The 17,554-nt window shown below is 40.6% G+C and overlaps 1 protein-coding gene across 2 annotated transcripts in view; it reads right to left on the bottom strand.

Annotated features, from left to right (window-relative positions):
• NELL2 (neural EGFL like 2) overlaps positions 1–17,554 on the bottom strand; it is a 228,732-nt gene that overhangs the window by 137,443 nt on the left and 73,735 nt on the right. For both annotated transcript variants that reach the window (XM_061637833.1, XM_061637835.1), the window contains exons 10-11: positions 3,185–3,276; positions 1,869–1,971 (exon numbers count right to left, since the gene is read on the bottom strand). In XM_061637833.1, coding sequence (XP_061493817.1) covers positions 1,869–1,971; positions 3,185–3,276 — 195 coding nt within the window. The remainder of the gene's footprint in view (positions 1–1,868; positions 1,972–3,184; positions 3,277–17,554) is intronic.

Raw genomic sequence — 17,554 nt, 5'->3', positions numbered from 1 at the left:
TATGATGAAGAATCAGAACTTTTAGAATGTGAGATGAAAGCTGCTCTTAAAATACCTGGAATAAACCCAGTACCTGGCATTACCCAAGTGAGCAGAGTAAGCAGCACAGTTGAGCTTGACCCAAACACAGGTCAAGATCTGATTCCAGAACAAGCGTTCCAAGTTCAAGACTTTCCTCTTCTCCCAGGCATTTTAGCATGTGTTTTAAATTGCTTTTTAAAAATGTGTTTTTAAATTTGTATATTTGTTTTTAATGTTTTTAATTGTTGTAAACCACCCAGAGAGCTTTGGCTATGGGGCAGTATACAAATGCAATAAATAAATAAATAAATAAGAAACAAATCACCAGGAACAGATGGCATACCAATAGAGTTGCTACAAGCTGCTGAGACTGAATCTGTCCAAATGTTGAGAAGAATTTATCAACCAACATGGAAAACTACACAGACTGGCCCACAGACTGGAAGTGTTCAGTCTATATCCCAATTCCAAAGAAAGGGGATCCCAGGGAATGCAGTAATTATCCAACTATATCTTTTTGAGTTTATTTTGATTGATTGATTGATAGATAGAATCTTATACTGTTTCTATGATATTTTGTTCTTCAAGTTTATTTTTATCTTCCTTTGGATGTCACTAATTACACATTTTGTGCCTTGATAACACTGAAACTGAATGTGACTTTTGTTTTCAAAGCACAGGTATGTGGCAAAACTCAGGGGACTGGGGAGCTTGTTTCATGTCAGAGCTGAATTTACCATAGTTTATCTATTAAAACAACCTGGAGAGAGAGTGAGAGTGAGAGAGAGAGAGAGAGAGAGAGAGAGAGAGAGAGAGAGAGAGAGAGAGAGATAACTGTTCACAGCATGGAAGGAACCAATATCGCCTTGGAAGAGAAAAGCAGACAGGAAAACCCCAGACAATACCTTATCGTTACCCCGCATTGCAAATCAGGGCACACACCATCTGTTCAAAGTGCATGTGATAAATGTGAAACTATAATCCTCTCTATTTTTTTTAACTCTCTGTAGAGAACAACATCTAAAGTGGGAATTCAGTGTTATATCAGCAAACCAAAGCATGTTCACTGATAAAGCAGCTAAAGCTGTTATGAAGTACACACAATCAACCATGCTCACAGCCTAGCAGCAACTGCATGGAAGCTATCCGTTATGTTCCCTATGATTTAGATGACTGCAGCTGTCCTTTTCTGGTAGTTGTGCAAATGATTCAGACAACATCAGTAGATTTCCCCACATCAGTTACACACTCACTCATGCAATTAGCATTTCTGGGCTGTTCCTACCAGACTGTAAGTCCACCAGCAGCCTTGCACACTTTCACACTAAGTCAGAGCTTTTAAACATGTGACTTGGGTTTGAGACAGATGCAGTTCAGTAACAGATCTGCTTTATGGCTGATCCAATTATTCAGTGAATATTCCATCACATAAGAAACAATGTCCCCTTTCAACAAATTTACCATATGTGTGCGCACATGTGTGTGTGTGTGTGTGTAGAAAGATAGATAAATATGTCAGCAGAATGTGGGGAGGGGCAATTTTCAGCAAACCCTCCTTCCCCCACACCCCCTCTAAATCTTCTCCAGAGAGCTGGGGGAAGTGTTGTAGATCACCAAAAATTGCTTCCTTCCCTGTTCTGCTGACAGATTCCCTTCTATCAGCAGACACTCAAAAAAGGTTTTTAAGAAGAGTACCTATGTTAGTATGCAACAACAACAGAGGGTATTGTGCCTTCTTAAAGATAAATTTATTGTGGCATCATCTTTTGTGGACTCAAGCTCACTTTATGAAATGCAAGAAAAGTTTTACATCATTCATCATGAGCCAATGCTTTCTTTTGCCTTACCTTTACAAACTTTGCAGCAACTGTTAGACAAGGAGATTTGCTGAGACTCAGGACAGTTCAAGGCAGGACAATTTGATTTCACTATACGTTGCATTTTGTAGTCCTGTTGAATAAAAATCATTATTTAATTTCATAGATCATGAAGCGCATTTGCAGTTTTAAAGTAGCCAATAAAAATGTGACTGGAAAGCATAAGTTACTCAACAACCATTTACGTTCAAGTATAAGCATCTACACTCTAAATCTCCACAAAATAAACAGGTGCACTACCAGAGAGCAGCCATGAATTAAAACGTTTCATTAAAACGTTTCATTAAAATAGTAAGAATAGTTGCTCTTCCACCTCATGTTGTTGAACTGTCATTTTTGTAAAATGTTTTCAGATAGTAAATAAACAACTGATTTCATTGGTATACATTACTAGCAGGTTGCTATAGATAGAGGAAGTTCAAATTTCATTATTTTTTACAAGCGCCCTTCTCACAACAATCCAGAACAAAATATAAAATACAGTAAGTTGATCTCAAGTTTGTGAATGTTACCTTTTCTACAAAAGAGAGCAGCAGCATGTAAGGAAAGTATTGTCCTCATATTCTTTATTAAAAAATACTCCTAAATATTTTTAGTGTGGAGGAAGAATACTGTATATAAAATTCAGCCTTAAAAACTAAAAACTTACAAAACCCCAAATTACACAGCATTTCAATTATTATAATGAAGCAACATTACAAAGTTAACAAAATGCTGTAGACAATGTGTCTCAATGATGTAGAGTTTCTTAGTAGTAATTACAATGAAAAGGAGCTTTCACAACCAAAAGAAGTGAATTTTATATCTAAGGGTCAGATCCCAAATGTGGGATCTCCCTTGCTATTTTGTTCAATCTGCTCCTTGGTGAGGAAAATGGCAGAGAGGAAGATATGAGCCTGAGGCTTGCTCTTAATTTCCTCCTCAGATAACAGAAAAGAAAACCCAGGGCTGTATCCAATGTTCTCTGTCTGTTAGCACATGGGCACTTGCATTAGCATATGGGTGAGTTTTAATGTTGTGCAACAGAAGAATCCAATGCACTAATGGAAACTTGTGCTGTCTACTGTGTAACATCGTCATCACCAACCTGCTTATGAAGTGTCTTGCTAAACAACTTTCCACTGGTGTGAAAAAAGCATGTATCTTCCCGTTAAGATTGGTATAAAAACTGGCAAAATACAGCAAACCTGGAAAGCCCACAGTGTCACTATTACCATAGTTTTGACAGGTTTAATGATAGGTAAGGACACATTACAGGGACAAGAATAAGCTAACAGTGATCTTACCTTGCATTCAAATAAAATGCAGTCCCCTGAGTTTGAACGTACAGTTTCTCTTTCACCTTCAAAGTAAGTTTTGCCTTCAAACACACATATCGCTATAGAATTAAAAATAGTACAGTATGTCAGTTAAATTTAGGTACATAAATTTTATATATGATGCCCTGATATTTAAGACATCAGCAGAACATTCTAGGTGATATAATGGCAACAAAATGTATGGTCAGTTAGAAACACAGACACTGTAATGTAGCAGATAAAAAAGTGTTTGAATTTGGGGCAATTGAATTTGGGGCAATCGGGTCAAATCTCACCATGGAGTCCCTTGAACCTTTCTCTTTTTGTAAAGAAATGAGAGCAGTAATATTATAGTTATTGAAGTTTTAAGCAGCTTTCAGTTTTGTTTAAATCAAAACTCATGTAAATCTATGGTAGGTAATAGAGAAGATTACAGTACCAGCACAGAAGTTACACCAACATAATGTATGATACAGCTGTAAGTGGCCGAATGTATTTTTCTGGGAATTGTCCAAGTGTTCACATACATCAATGTGAGTAGGTCTATACAGATAGGTGTATCAACTTGTACAGCGAGAAGATAGAAAATATTTTTCTGTACTGTTTCTAACATTATGTTTGATTGTTTAAGTGGAAAATCAGACTTCTTCAGCGGTCAGAATTTCTTATGATTAATTAATATTGTTCTTAGGTGTCACTGAACATGTTTGACACCACAAACCACAACAGTGACTTTTCCTTTGCTTGCTTCTCTTAGGATGACCAGCATAGATAAGAGCCCAAAGCCACAATTGTGAACATGTGCCATGCTACTTGGAACATCTAATTTATTTGGGAATAGCAGGGTGAAAGCAAGTTTGTAGTGCTGTTCTACAATTTTTGGTTTTTTAATACTGCTTGGGACCCACTGGATTGTAATGTCTTGGACTGGAATGGAAAATCTGGGCTGTGAAATGGGACAGGCCATGCTTGCAGAGAGAAATTACGTCACTGATCCAAATCACTCTGGAAGATGTTGAAGACTGTGTGCATGTGGAAAGACTACAATGGCGTGAAGCTGTATATGGAGATATCCAGTATAAGGAACATTCCATTTCCAATTCACTTTGCATTCCACCAAAGCAGGATCTAGATTTTTTATTATTCAGCATTCTGCACTTAAACCTAGCTATATCCATTGAGAGACTTTTTTCTTCCTCTTAACAACAAATTTCACAAACCTGTATGTTTCAGTTTTCCATCACAACAAGACTTTGATGTTTATTTTGACCTTGGACATGAGGGCATAAGACAGACCATCTGGACCTGAAGTCTGCAAGTGCAATGTCCAGCAAAGACTTCATTTACGCCTGTCTGAATCTCCACTAGGAATGTGAATGTGTTTACTCTGTCACTGATAACACACTAAGGGAAAGTTTTATCTTCATTCATCTAAACTTCTGTTCCAGTGAGTCACAGGAATAACCAGACAATTGGCTTTTATGTTATTTAACTAGCCACTATCTAAGTAAGAGATAAAGTCCATTTGCAATGTACTTTTAGTCCACTGTTGGTCTACTGTTCTTGAAATTTTTTTTGTAATGATCCACCAAACTTCTTTGATCTACAAGATCCAAATGGACATATTTGTTTTGACTGCCAGACACACTGTTTTCAATAGTGGAACTACCTTAATTGAGCTTAATTTCAAGGATGGGACTCATCCTGTATCAGTCTAGTTATTCATATAAAGATTTATCAGTCAAAATAGACATTCAATTAGCTTTGTTTAGAATCACTGAAACTGATTTTGATTTAAATGTTAATGTGGTTGCAACTGAACTTATGCCTGTTATTGTGTAGAACTTATTGATTACACTCTTTCAATCCATCATGATTATTTTAACATGGTAAGCAATAACATTATAGATTGCTAAATATTATAATGGCTTAATGCTATTTGCAGAAGCACCTTTGCATTTCCCATTAGTGGAACAGAAAAGCCTTTTTTGCTGATTCCTCCTTCAGTCCCCAATGACACCTCTGACATTCTAAATGGTCCCCTAAACCTCCAGAACACATTGGGGCAGAAGGAGAAATGATGGTCTCAGAGAGAGGGGGGACTGGTAAAAACTACAATTCCATCTTCTTTTTCCTACTGTTGAGTATTCAGAGTTTATGCTTACTGCGCTTCCTACATTAGATGGACCTGGAATGTATATATCTTGTTTATACTCATTCCAAACACTTGACCTGTATAAGGTTCATTGCATGTATGTACAAACCTGTGGATTCTCTCACCTATCTGCACAACAGGTATGTGGAATGTCAGGTTGTGTATGGTCCATGTGAAGGGGAGAAGCAACATGAAGAAAAAGTAGAATTATTACAACAAGCTGCTACTGCCTATTTCCACTGATATTTAACTAAACAGGATTAGCCACTCTACCAGTGAAATGGTCAAGCATAGCTCATTGTCTTGTATTTTATTAAAAGTGACCATGACTGCTCCAAACCACTGCACTGGATCAACCCTAATTCTTTTCTGTGGCACAAGGCTTACACTAGTGCTTTGAGGACTAAACTGTGAGTAACGGCTCCTAGCTGCAGGCTTGCTTCCAGAAATTTTGCTTCCAAAATCTCCAATAGTTATGTGCTGAAGGCAAATTGTTGAAGGCTCTTCTCTGGGGAATTTAGTAGATAGTGAAATGGAAGGTAAGCAAAAACAGTTTGACACCCAAACACCTCATATACATATACGTTTTCTTCCGTAATAAGATACAGCTTCTATGAATTAGTTAAAATAGTATATGCCCATTTAAATATATCTATTTCCATTAATGTCACTAAATAACATCTGTTGGTTTAAGTTGAATCTCTCCTGCTTAGCGGGTTGTACAAACAAGGGGCCAATGGTCCTTCTAGCTCCATATTGTCTATACCTCTCAGGCTGCAGCTCACCAGGGGTCCAGATAGGGGCCTTTTCCAGCATTATCTTGAAAAGTTAGACATGAAACCCATAGAGCTAAGCATGTGCTCTGCAACTGTGCTATAGGCCCTCCCTAAACATTAAAAAATATTATTAAATGTGTATCCAGGCCTTCCTCCCAAAGAAGTCCAGTTTTTTAGTCCTTAAAATGGCAAATTATTAGGCAATTAGGCTTATGGCGTTCCCGCCAAGGCGGGGGCATTTGCCGCCACCCCACGTTAGCAGAAGGCTCGGGAACATTCCCAAAGGGTTCAAAATTGTGTCACATGGGGCCCCTGAGGCCAATCCGAGTAAGGGGGGAGCAGGGCATATAAGCCAGCTCCTCCCTCAAATATTGCCTCTCTGTTGCCTTGTGGCATGAAGCATGTGGAGGCTTGTGCATCCTGGTCTGCAGCGGCTTTCCGCCTTGCTGGCCGCATACTGGCAGCGGTTTGGCCAGGCCACTCAGGTTGTTGCCTTGTGGGGGTGGGAGTTGCGACGGCTCGCCTAATTCTGTGGCCCTTGTTGGGCCTTTACCTTGTGTAGTAGCGATCTCCCCCCCCCAGTGATTAGATGGTTGGCGGTAGCCGGTCAGCTGTTTTTTGGCCCCAATTAATGGGGAGACAGGCAGTGCGATATCCTGCTTTGCCATCTCCCTCATCTTGATCTGTTCCCGGCCCTTTCGGCCTCTCCCCATCCCTTGCAGTAAGGGCGGGGGGAGAGAAAAGGCATCCTGCCCTGGATGTGCATCCCATCTGGGATGGTAGTGCTGTGCCATGGCCCTGATCAGGCAGGCAGGTCACGGGAGAGGGTCATATTTGCCATGCTCTTGGTGGTGGCGGCTTCCTGCCTTGCTGGCCAACGGCCAACTGGGTCACACATGGGTTCAGTGAGAAGGAGCCACATGGTTTGCCAGGACGCGAGAGCTGGCGGCGGCGTGCCCCGGGCGCGTAAGCGCACTCGGGCCTTAGCCCAGTCAGCTGGGTTGCGGTATAGTCATAGGACCTTTCTTCATGGTTCAGTGGTTTGGCAGGAGGGGTGGTTGGCATCGGCCTCCTAGGGCCTTTCCGCGGCGGGCCTTTCCTTATATGTGTTCAGCCTAGACCCACCTTCCTTTCTCGGAGGCCTTTGGTAAGCTTTCAGCTTGCAGCAGAACCCCCACCTCCCACCCCTTGGTGTGTCGTGGTTGTGTGTGTGTGGGAGGTCTCTTCAAACCCCCCCCAGATTGACCACCACCACCCTGTCATTCGTTCTTGCCTCCTTTCCTGACCAGCCAGTTAGTGGGTGGGGGGAGGTGTGAGTTGCTTGGAAGGGGGGACGTCTAATTGTTTTGCCTTAATAATAATAATAATAAAAATAAATAAAATAAAAATATCAATTAAATAACTATATATACCATTATTGATGAATATATCATGTAGATGAATAAATACGTTAATTAATATTTTGTTGTTGTTGTGTGCCTTCAAGTCAATTGCGACTTATAGGCGACCTGTGGGTCGGTGGCCTCCAGGAGCATCTGTCATGGACCACCCTGTTCAGATCTTGAATTAATAATAGGATATATATATATATGTATGTATATATACAGGCATACCCCGCTTAATGTTGCTTCACTTAACGTTGCCTCGCTAGGACGTACATGCTCCATACGTCCCCATACCCCGCTTAATGTTCGCGCACTTTGCAATAATGTACATTTTATTGGCATGACGCCGCTGCCATCTAGTGGTGATTGCATGCAGTACAAGTGAAGACAATTGCTTCACTTAAAGTAGATTTTCACTTAAAGTATACTCTCCGGTCCCATTGTGAACGTTAAAGCGGGGTATGTCTGTATATATATATATATGTGGATATATAATGATTATTTTGGGTGGTAGCACCACAGTGATACAGGTTTTAGATAGACCTTCGTTTATGGTTTATCTCTATATTGATTTGTATGTTATACATTCAGTGCAGGTGGTATCCCTAAATTTATTATTTGGCTTTTACAATGCTGTTTTAGATTATTTAGCTTCATATTTCTGATCCACGCATAATACATGGGGACAATGATATATGGTTATTCAATATCATATTTTGGGGGCACAATAGATATTTTATTTTAATGTGAGTAAATTCAAATCATGCCTCTCAGAATTCCTACAAAGCTTCCAAATATGTAAATTATTCAGATTGAGATTCAGAGAATGGTAATGTATCCTATCTAACTTTAAAGAAATGCTCTTCAGCCAGATACAATTCATCATTTTGGCTGTCGTTATGTGCCAAGACATTTAAGGTAAATGATAAAAATTTAAGCAATTACAAGTTTGCTGAATTAGAAGCCTGGCTTTTTGTATGATTAAGTTTTAACTGTAATTTCTTTAAGGATCTCTAGTAGCTAATGGGCTTATAAAAATAGTTCATTATATAGCAGGAGTGTAGCAGGAATAATTTGATTTGTTTGGTTGCCTACGGCATCCTATTGCTTGTAGTTTCAAATGTTCTGTTTTCATCTCTGAAATCTAAATGAAATATGAAATATGCTCATTTTAAAAAATGATGGCTTATTGGTCCTTGCTTCAAGTGCTGCTCTATCATTTTCATGGCCCCTTCGGAAGACTCATCAAATGAGGATGACTCGGGAGTAACAGCAGCAGACCCAGAAGGAGAAACGGAGGAAACTCCTGAGAACCCAGCTCCTTCTCCCCCTCAGCTGCAAAGCACCAAAACTAAAAAAATCCTGGCAGCCAGTCAACCAAGGTAACAGAAATCTCCATGCAGCACAACCTGAACCAGGGACTGCAGTTAGTGCAGAATGCTGTAGCGTGATTGCAGACATGAGTGAGACCTTATCAGCACATAATATCTCTGCTCTGAAATCTGTACTGCTAGCCAATTTGCTACCAGGCCAAGTTCAAGGTGTGCTTTCCATGTTACATGTGCCATATTGTACTTGTTCTGCTCTTGTAAGAAATTGATTGTTCAGTGTGGCAGCATCTACACTTTGGCACTCCCTGCCTATTGACATTAGGCAGACACCTTCATTGTACTCTTTTTGGCACCTGCTAAAAACATTTTTATTTACCCAAGCCTACCCAGGCAGGTAGAAGCGATTGTGTTTTTATCTGTTTTTAACTCAATGTTGTTTTATTATTTTGAATGTTTTTAAATACGTGTCTAACTGTTTTTACCAATAACTTTGTTTTAATTCCTTTTGTAAACCACTTTGAGGTTTGTTTGTTTTTTACAATAAAGTAGTATACAGATGTTGTAAATAAAATACATAAATACATTTTGGAGTCACTGTGGCCCATGGGTCTCTTTCCGCTTTTAGGAACAAAGGAATCTACCTTATAGCATCTCAGGCCATTTGGTACCATCTAGCTCAGTAATGATGACATGGTCTAGCATTGGCTCTCCAGGATTCCAGACAGTAGTTTTTCCCCAGATATTGAATTTTGGACCTTTGCATGCAAAGCATATGCCCTGCCGCTGAGCTACAGCCCTTCCCTTGTTTAAACACGTATCTTTTAGAATCGTTCTTTTCAATTCACTAATGAATGCACATCATACCTAGGGCAGATCCACACCATTCATTTAAAGCACATTCAACACACATTTGAAGCACATGAATCCCACCACAGAATCATGGGAACTGTAGTTTGTTAAGGGTGGTGGGATCTATAACTGTGAGGTGGAAACTACACTTTCCAGAATCTTTGGGGGAACTGATGTGAGTTGAATGTGCTTTAAATGTATTGTGTACATCTACTTAATAAACTTTGCCTGCAATGTAATTGTTTTAATTAGTTTTTTTAAATGGACAGTTTATTGGGTGACCATGGGCTATGCACCATCTCTCAGCCTAATCTGCCCCTCAGGATGAAAACAATGGAGGGGAACCATGACCACCCCGAGGAAGAAGAACCCAGTTAAAATGTAGAGGAAATAATAATGTACAGCCATAATGTGAAATCAGATACATATTGAGACATAATATGAAGAAATATTTATATCAGCATGAATATTGAAGATGTTTATTATTTACACAACCTGTAAAGATATTTATAGTGCAATCCTATGTTTATTTATTCAGAAGCAAGTCCCAATGTATTCAGTGGGGCTTACTCAAACAGGGACAGAACTGCAACCTCAAGGGATAAGGAACTTATTTATTTATTATTCTATTTATACCCCAACCCTCCTCCCAGCAGGAGCCCAGGGCAGCAAACAGAAACACTAAAAACACTTTAAAACATCATAAAAAGACCTTAAAATACATTAAAACAAAATAATGTTAAAAACATTAAAAAAACTTTAAAAACATCTTTAAAAAAAGAAAAGGGTTAAAGATATCAAAAGACATATTAAAAGCAATTCTAACACAGACGCAGACTGGGATAGGTCTCAACTTAAAAGGCTTGTTGGAAGAGGAAACTTCACTCATCCAACCCAAAATTCAGAATCATGCCACCTTAAGCTGCTTTGCAACTGTTTTATACTTGCTTTTATGGTTATTGGATTTTAAATGGATTTATTTCTAGTTGTGAGCTGCATTGGTTTCCAGTCAGCAAGCCTACCTCACAGGGATGCTGGAAAGACTCCATACACAGACACTGGAGATATATTTATTGTCAAAACCAGTTGGTCATTGCAGAACATTTTTTTAAATCAGTATTAGCTTCCTACATAATAAAAGCAGTGACACTTAAGTAAGCCCTGCCTAATTGCTTTAAAAAGAGGATTGGAGGGGGAGAGAAAGATTTACAACACAAACACAATCCTTTGCTATGTTCACTCAAAAGTCCCATTAATTTACAGCACAATCCTAATCATGTCTACTCAAAAGTAAGTCCTACTGAATTCAATGGGGTTTACTTGCAGTATGTAGGTTTAGCATCGCAACTTTACTCCCAGAAAAGTGAGGTTTTCAAAACAGGCTATGAATTAGACAAATCAACTGACCTCTTCAACAGCCCAGGAAAGTTTAGACTTGTTTGACTCCTCATAATTAGAAAAGCATAACACATTGTAATGGCATTTAGTTCTCCTGCACACTAGAGAAAAAGAGCTGTTTGCCATTGCTGAAAGGTATACACTTACTCCGTTTATGAGATTTTCATACAAGCAGGAAAAAACAAGTTTTAAGCCTTGCAATGGGTTCTAGCTATTGCCTGGAAGTCAACAAATCCCTTGTCAATCACAACCCTGATTTCACTTATTGGCTACAAACCTAAAAGGGCTGGGTTAGAGCAGCCAGCTAAGAGCTCATTTAACAGACGTTGCGGGGGAGTGTGGCTGACATTTTGGTGTACATCTCTTGAACCAGACCACCTGGAAAATTATTTTTTTTAAAAAAAAAAATGAACGCTGAGAGTCCAGAGATTGGGATGACTCACCCAGAGAGGACCCCAAAAATCCAGAATCTCCGGGCAAAATCTGGAGACCTGACAACCCTAATCCCAATCCAGCACAAATAACATCTAACACTAATTCTGTCTCCACACAATGGACCCAGGGTTTTATAGTTTGCTACATGGAAACTGACTCATCTGTCACTTAGATCTAAAGACAATGGTAAGAAATACAAAGAAAAGATGCTTCATAAAATGCATTCCATCAGGAAATAAGGTAGCCTTGTGGATATTCACCAGATTTTACCCCTCCTCTACTATGAAAGCCTATATGAGAAATCCAGCACCTACCTGGGATTCTTCTGGGAGGAAGGGTAGGATATAAATTAAATAAATAATTCCTGGAGATCTCTCCTTCTAAATAGGTAAAACCTAATACTTGCTACTTGGCATAGATAGCTTGAACAACAATGCAGGAAAGACCAGTGTCAACCTTGCAATTGCCATCTCTGCTGTGGCCATGTCCTGCCTGAAGCCAAGAGTTGCAGACGCACATGGTTCTGTGTGGTTTTCTCTTTTCATTAAGGTTGCAGTTATGTCAAAAGCTTTCTGACTCATTCACCTAACTATGCTTTCTAGGAATTAATTCCCTCTCTAACACTGATGTTGACTCAGCAACTTCCTCCCCCTTCAGCTCCCACTTAAGAAGGTTTCTCTTTTGCGCGAAGACGACAGCTCCTCCTTAACCCCGACCATTGCTCTTAGCACCTCAGAAGCCAGCGGGAACAGGGTGAAGAGGGCTGGACCTCAGCTTCCCCCTCTGAATGATGGGGGCTAACAGTCTGTTCAGGCATGGGAAGCAGCTGGGTAGGGATCAGAAAGCAAGGCAGCACTTCAGGTGTGGGCAATGGGGGAGTGTCCAAAGGAGCAGACTTTGACTGCCCAGGCTGTGCTTCCATGGGGGGGAAGGTAACTGGGCGTGCTGCGAGCCCTCCTCTCACAAGTCATCTCCCCAGTCCTCAAAGTCTGAATCCCCCTCCTCGAAGCCCCCCCTGGTCCTGGGTCATAACAGGCCACTGGATATTATTCGCTCCTAGTAACAGCCAGCCCTCCATTATGTTTTGGATTATTAGAGTTTTTCATCATACCATTCCTATTTTGACTGTAATTATTTTGCATTAATTTGGTACAATTGCTGACAGCAGAGGGGAACCATCTTGTGGTTGGCTGTGATGCCCTTCCCTGGGTCTCCCTGTCAGGTTCCTACCTGCTCGTGGCTACTGCCTTTCACTAGGCACCACCAGGGACTCCACCAGTCCGGACTGTCCTTTTTTATGGTTTCTCTCTCTGCTCTAGCACAGATCTCAATAGATCCCCCTGCTAGGCAGCACCACCAGTCACGTTCTACAACCAATGTTCCCAGAGACCTTGCCTGAGTCTCTCTATCCAGCTACATTCGTGACTGCGTGCCTATGCTGTTCCCAACCCCCTTGTATCAATGCAGATAACTCATAACTCGGGGTTGCTCTGGATACTTATAATGTTATCTTCTCCTCTTCACCGCTGCCACCATTTGTTACTGTTTCCCTTCAGCCTTGGTTATTACCTTACCCTCCCTTCTGGTCTGTGAAACCCCAGCCAAGGATCAGGCCTTCGGTAAACCAAAATAGTATTTATTAAATAACATTAATAACAAGATAACTTTGATAATGATCTACAAGCTTATGGTTTCATCTATTACTGTGATATTTGACTTATTACTAATCCGAACTCCACCTCCCTCTTTCTCCACACTCTCCTGACATACACCAACTCACACCCACCTCCCAACTCCACCAAAACAACCCACTAACGTCCACCAAACACCTCTCAAACAACCCACTAATGTCCACCAAACACCTCTCAAACAACCCACTAACGTCCACCCAGATTCAACTGTCATCCTTCCATTTATACTCTCAGCCATCCAAACACTCAGCCAATCATCCAGCATTCTACTGCTCATTTACTCCCCCCTCCTCTTTCATTCCACTTACCACATATCTTCTATACAAACAGCACTTACCATATATACATTAATACAGGAACATCACATTGGCCACCTTGAGTGTGCTTATGGAAAGGTAGATTACAAACACACAACCAATTAAAGGAGTTCAGAAAGTTATATGGGTTAGAAATAGGGGGAGCGTTACTCACCACACCAGTTAGGTCACTAACCAAAATGTGCCTATCACACTTGTGTGACCACATTGAATGAATAATTTATTTAAATCAAAGATCAGTACATAAAAAGCATGAGTAAACAAGATCATATAAAGTACATAAAACCATAAATGAGTAAAAAGTTTGTTGTTGTTATGTGCCTCCAAATCGACTACGACTTATGGCGACCCTATGAATCAGTGACCTCCAAGAGCATCTGTCATGAACCACCCTGTTCAGAACTTGTAAATTCGGATCTGTGGCTTCCTTGATGGAATCAATCCATCTCTTGTTTGGCCTTACTTTTTTTCTACTCCCTTCTGTTTTTCCCAGCATTATTATCTTTTCTAATGAATCATGTCTTCTCATTATGTGTCCAAAGTATGATAACCTTAGTTTCATCATTTTAGCTTCTAGTGACAGTTCTGGTTTAATTTGTTCTAACACCCAATTATTTGTCTTTTTCGCAGTCCATGGTATGCGCAAAGCTCTCCTCCAGCACCACATTTCAAATGAGTTTATTTTTTTCTTATCCGCTTTTTTCACTGTCCAACTTTCACATCCATTCATAGAGATCGGGAATACCATGGTCTGAATGATCCTGACTTTAGAGTTCGGTGATACATCTTTCCATTTGAGGACCTTTTCTAGTTCTCTCATAGCTGCCCTCCCAGTCCTAGCCTTCTTCTGTTTTCTTGACTATTGTCTCCATTTTGGTTAATGACTGTGCCAAGGTATGACTTTAAACAGTCATGTTGTTGTTGTTGTTATGTGCCTTCAAGTCGATTACGACTCATGGCGACCCTATGAATCAGTGACCTCCAACAGCATCTATCATGAACCACCCTGTTCAGATCTTGTAAGTTCAGGTCTGTGGCTTCCTTTATGGAATCAATCCATCTCTTGTTTGGCCTTACTTTTTTTCTACTCCCTTCTGTTTTCCCCAGCATTATTATCTTTTCTAATGAATCATGTCTTCTCATTGTGTCCAAAGTATGATAACCTCAGTAAAAAGTACAAAACTAAAATCAGTGTGAAATTTCCTATATAAGTTCATTTATCATTGTTTTCCGACATGCGATAGCAGCACCACAGAAACTAGCCACACTTACTGTAACCTGTGGACTCCTGTCTGCCAATAAGTTCGTTAACTAAAGCTCAAAGGTAAGTCCGGGGTGCTTTGTAAAATTGGGGTAAAGAAGAGTGGCGGAGATCCCTATAAAAGGTACAATACAATAAAATGTGACCTACAGTTTTCACTTCCTCCATTCCACATGGAGAGACCCGTTCGTGATAAGGTACCCTTCTATATCTTCCCTCCAGGAGGGCGGATGGGAGTACATTAAACCTGGCAGCTGTAAAACCACTTCTATATTTGGGGATATTCAAATTTGTTAAGTAATGCATGGGCACCAGTGCCCTACCATTATCCCTGGACTCAGTGTGCCTACCAGCAAGACTCAAATGATTTTGTAGTTCTATATCCCAAATTCGCTGTTGGATAGTGGTTTTTGCTTTAGCATATCTAAGAGCGAGAAGAGCACAAGGGGTAAATCCTAGATTTTTCAATTTCTCAAACAGCAAGCTTTTCTGTCTTGATTGATGTGCATCAATCAGTGTCAAAGGGGCCAAACCCACAGGAGAAAAAATCAGCTTCAACCAATAATGAAGCCTAAGAATCCAAGCACGAGCTTCAATAGAGATTAGCCCTGCTGCAAACCAAGCAACACATTAGGCACACAACTTGGAACTCCCAGAACGACAATCAGAAACTTGGTCTCTGCGACTTCGAAAGGGGCAAAGTTATCATATGCACATAATGTGGCACCATATAACATCTTTCAAATGGTCTTTGCTATAAACACCTGGAAGGCTGAAGGCACATATTGGGCCCCCTTTGTGTAAAAGAACCAGAGCAAGGCCTTTATACTCCTCTGAGCATTCCCAGTAGCATTTGTGACAACATTCCACACACAGCATTTCTGCACCACTCAGCACTTCTGTGCTGGGGTAGGATGAATTATTTTTCCAATAACCAAAATACAGTAGCGCCCCGCTTTACAGCGCTTCGCTTTATGGCACTTCACTAATGCAGTGGTCTCAATTAGATGCAATTAGGCTAAAGCCCCATTCATACAGCGCTTGTTCTGCTTTTACAGTGGTTTTCGGGCTTCATGCGCCATTCTATTCAATGAGTTCTGCTTTTCAGCAGTTTTCGCTTTTCAGATGGGGTCTGGAATGTAACCCGCCATATGAGTGGGGCCCTACTGTAGTAAGGTGGTGCATCCAGTGGTTGTGCAACCGGAAGACAACTAATGGAACCCAGCTTTCTCTTTCCCTCACTGGCCCCTGCAGCTGTCTGTGTGCCCGCCCCACAAAAAAAACTCACCAGAGGGTTGAGGGGCCCTGAACAGTGGCTGTGTCATACATGGCTGCAGTGTGAGGGAAAAATCAGGCACAGGGAACTTGCATCAGCAAAGCTGACCCTCTGGAAGGGATTGGGGGGGTACACCAAGCTGCAGTGAGAGCAGCTCACAGAAGCATTGGATACACCTCTGGAAAAATGCACTCACCACAACAGAAGTGCTACCTTGATTAATAATATTTGGATCCCCTACAGCAGCTTTTCCCAACTATTGGGTCCTCAGATGTTGTTGGACTACAACTCCCATCAGCCCCAGCTGGCATGGCCAATGGACAGGAATTATGGGAACTATAGTCCAGCAACATCTGGGACCCAAAGGTTGGGAAAGGCTGCCCTACAGTGACTGAGCAACTGCTGTGTTTTTATTGGATAATAAACCAATTGTCAGGAAAGATACACCAATGGCTATAAACTCACTTTGGAAAATAACATTTTACTGTTCCAGGAATTCATGCAAATTGTTTGCTCCAAGGGAGAGAAACTGACTACACTTTGAAACAGGAAAATGCCAACTAGAGATGTCCTGCATGGTGCAAAATAATCCATATCTTTTTAAAAATATGGCTTGAGAATTAGTATTGTTTCTTGATCATACAGCCGCGAGTGGCTGTATGCTATAGTCAGCATGGATTTTTCACATTCCACAATGTTAAATTGAAAATACCCCCATGCCATTCTGATGCTTCCCATAAGCTCATTTCAAAACAAAACCTTACAAAATTTATAGTCCTGAACTCAGAAATGGTTGCTTAACAACCCTCTAAATTTTCATGGCGATACACAAAATAGTCAAAGAGAATTGAGAGTTCAAAGTGTAAAAAGAGAGAGAGAAAACTAGACCCCTTTTGGATTTTTTTCTGTCAGAATTCTCATAATCTCTTGAAATTCATTAAAAATCAGCCATGTTCACAGGTAATCATGTTCACCTGTAATCCTATTACAGACCTTGCCCCATACTCTGACCTTTATCTTCTGCAGTTTAAAAGTTAAAAAATGCCTGGCTGATTTTTAATTAATTTAAGAAATTTGGCATTGAATTCAATGATAAGGTCAGGCATGCTCAGTAAGAACCAACTGTCAGTGTTCTAAAAGCCAGACTCACAGCTGCTGGGCTTGCCCAATCAGGGGGCCATGCCCACACCAGACCTTTATTTAACTTGCGACAGTCATGGCTTCCCCCAAAGATTCCTGGGAACTGTAGTTTGTGAAAGGTGCTGAGAGGAAATTCCTATTCTCCTGACAGAGGTCCAGTGGCCAGAGTGGTTTAACAGTCAGCCCCTCTGTTTGAAGCTCTGTGAAGGGAACAGAGCCTCTCCTAGCAACTCTCAGCACCCTTCACTAACTACATTTCCCAGATTCTTTGCGGGAAGCCATGACTGTCTAAAGTGAAATAACGGTCTGGTGTGGATGTGGCCTGGGACAGCTTTGGTTTAAAT

Source organism: Rhineura floridana, chromosome 8, assembly GCF_030035675.1.
Source record: "Rhineura floridana isolate rRhiFlo1 chromosome 8, rRhiFlo1.hap2, whole genome shotgun sequence".
Classification (NCBI taxonomy): domain Eukaryota; kingdom Metazoa; phylum Chordata; class Lepidosauria; order Squamata; family Rhineuridae; genus Rhineura; species Rhineura floridana.
This window is presented reverse-complemented; position numbering and strand designations above follow the sequence as displayed.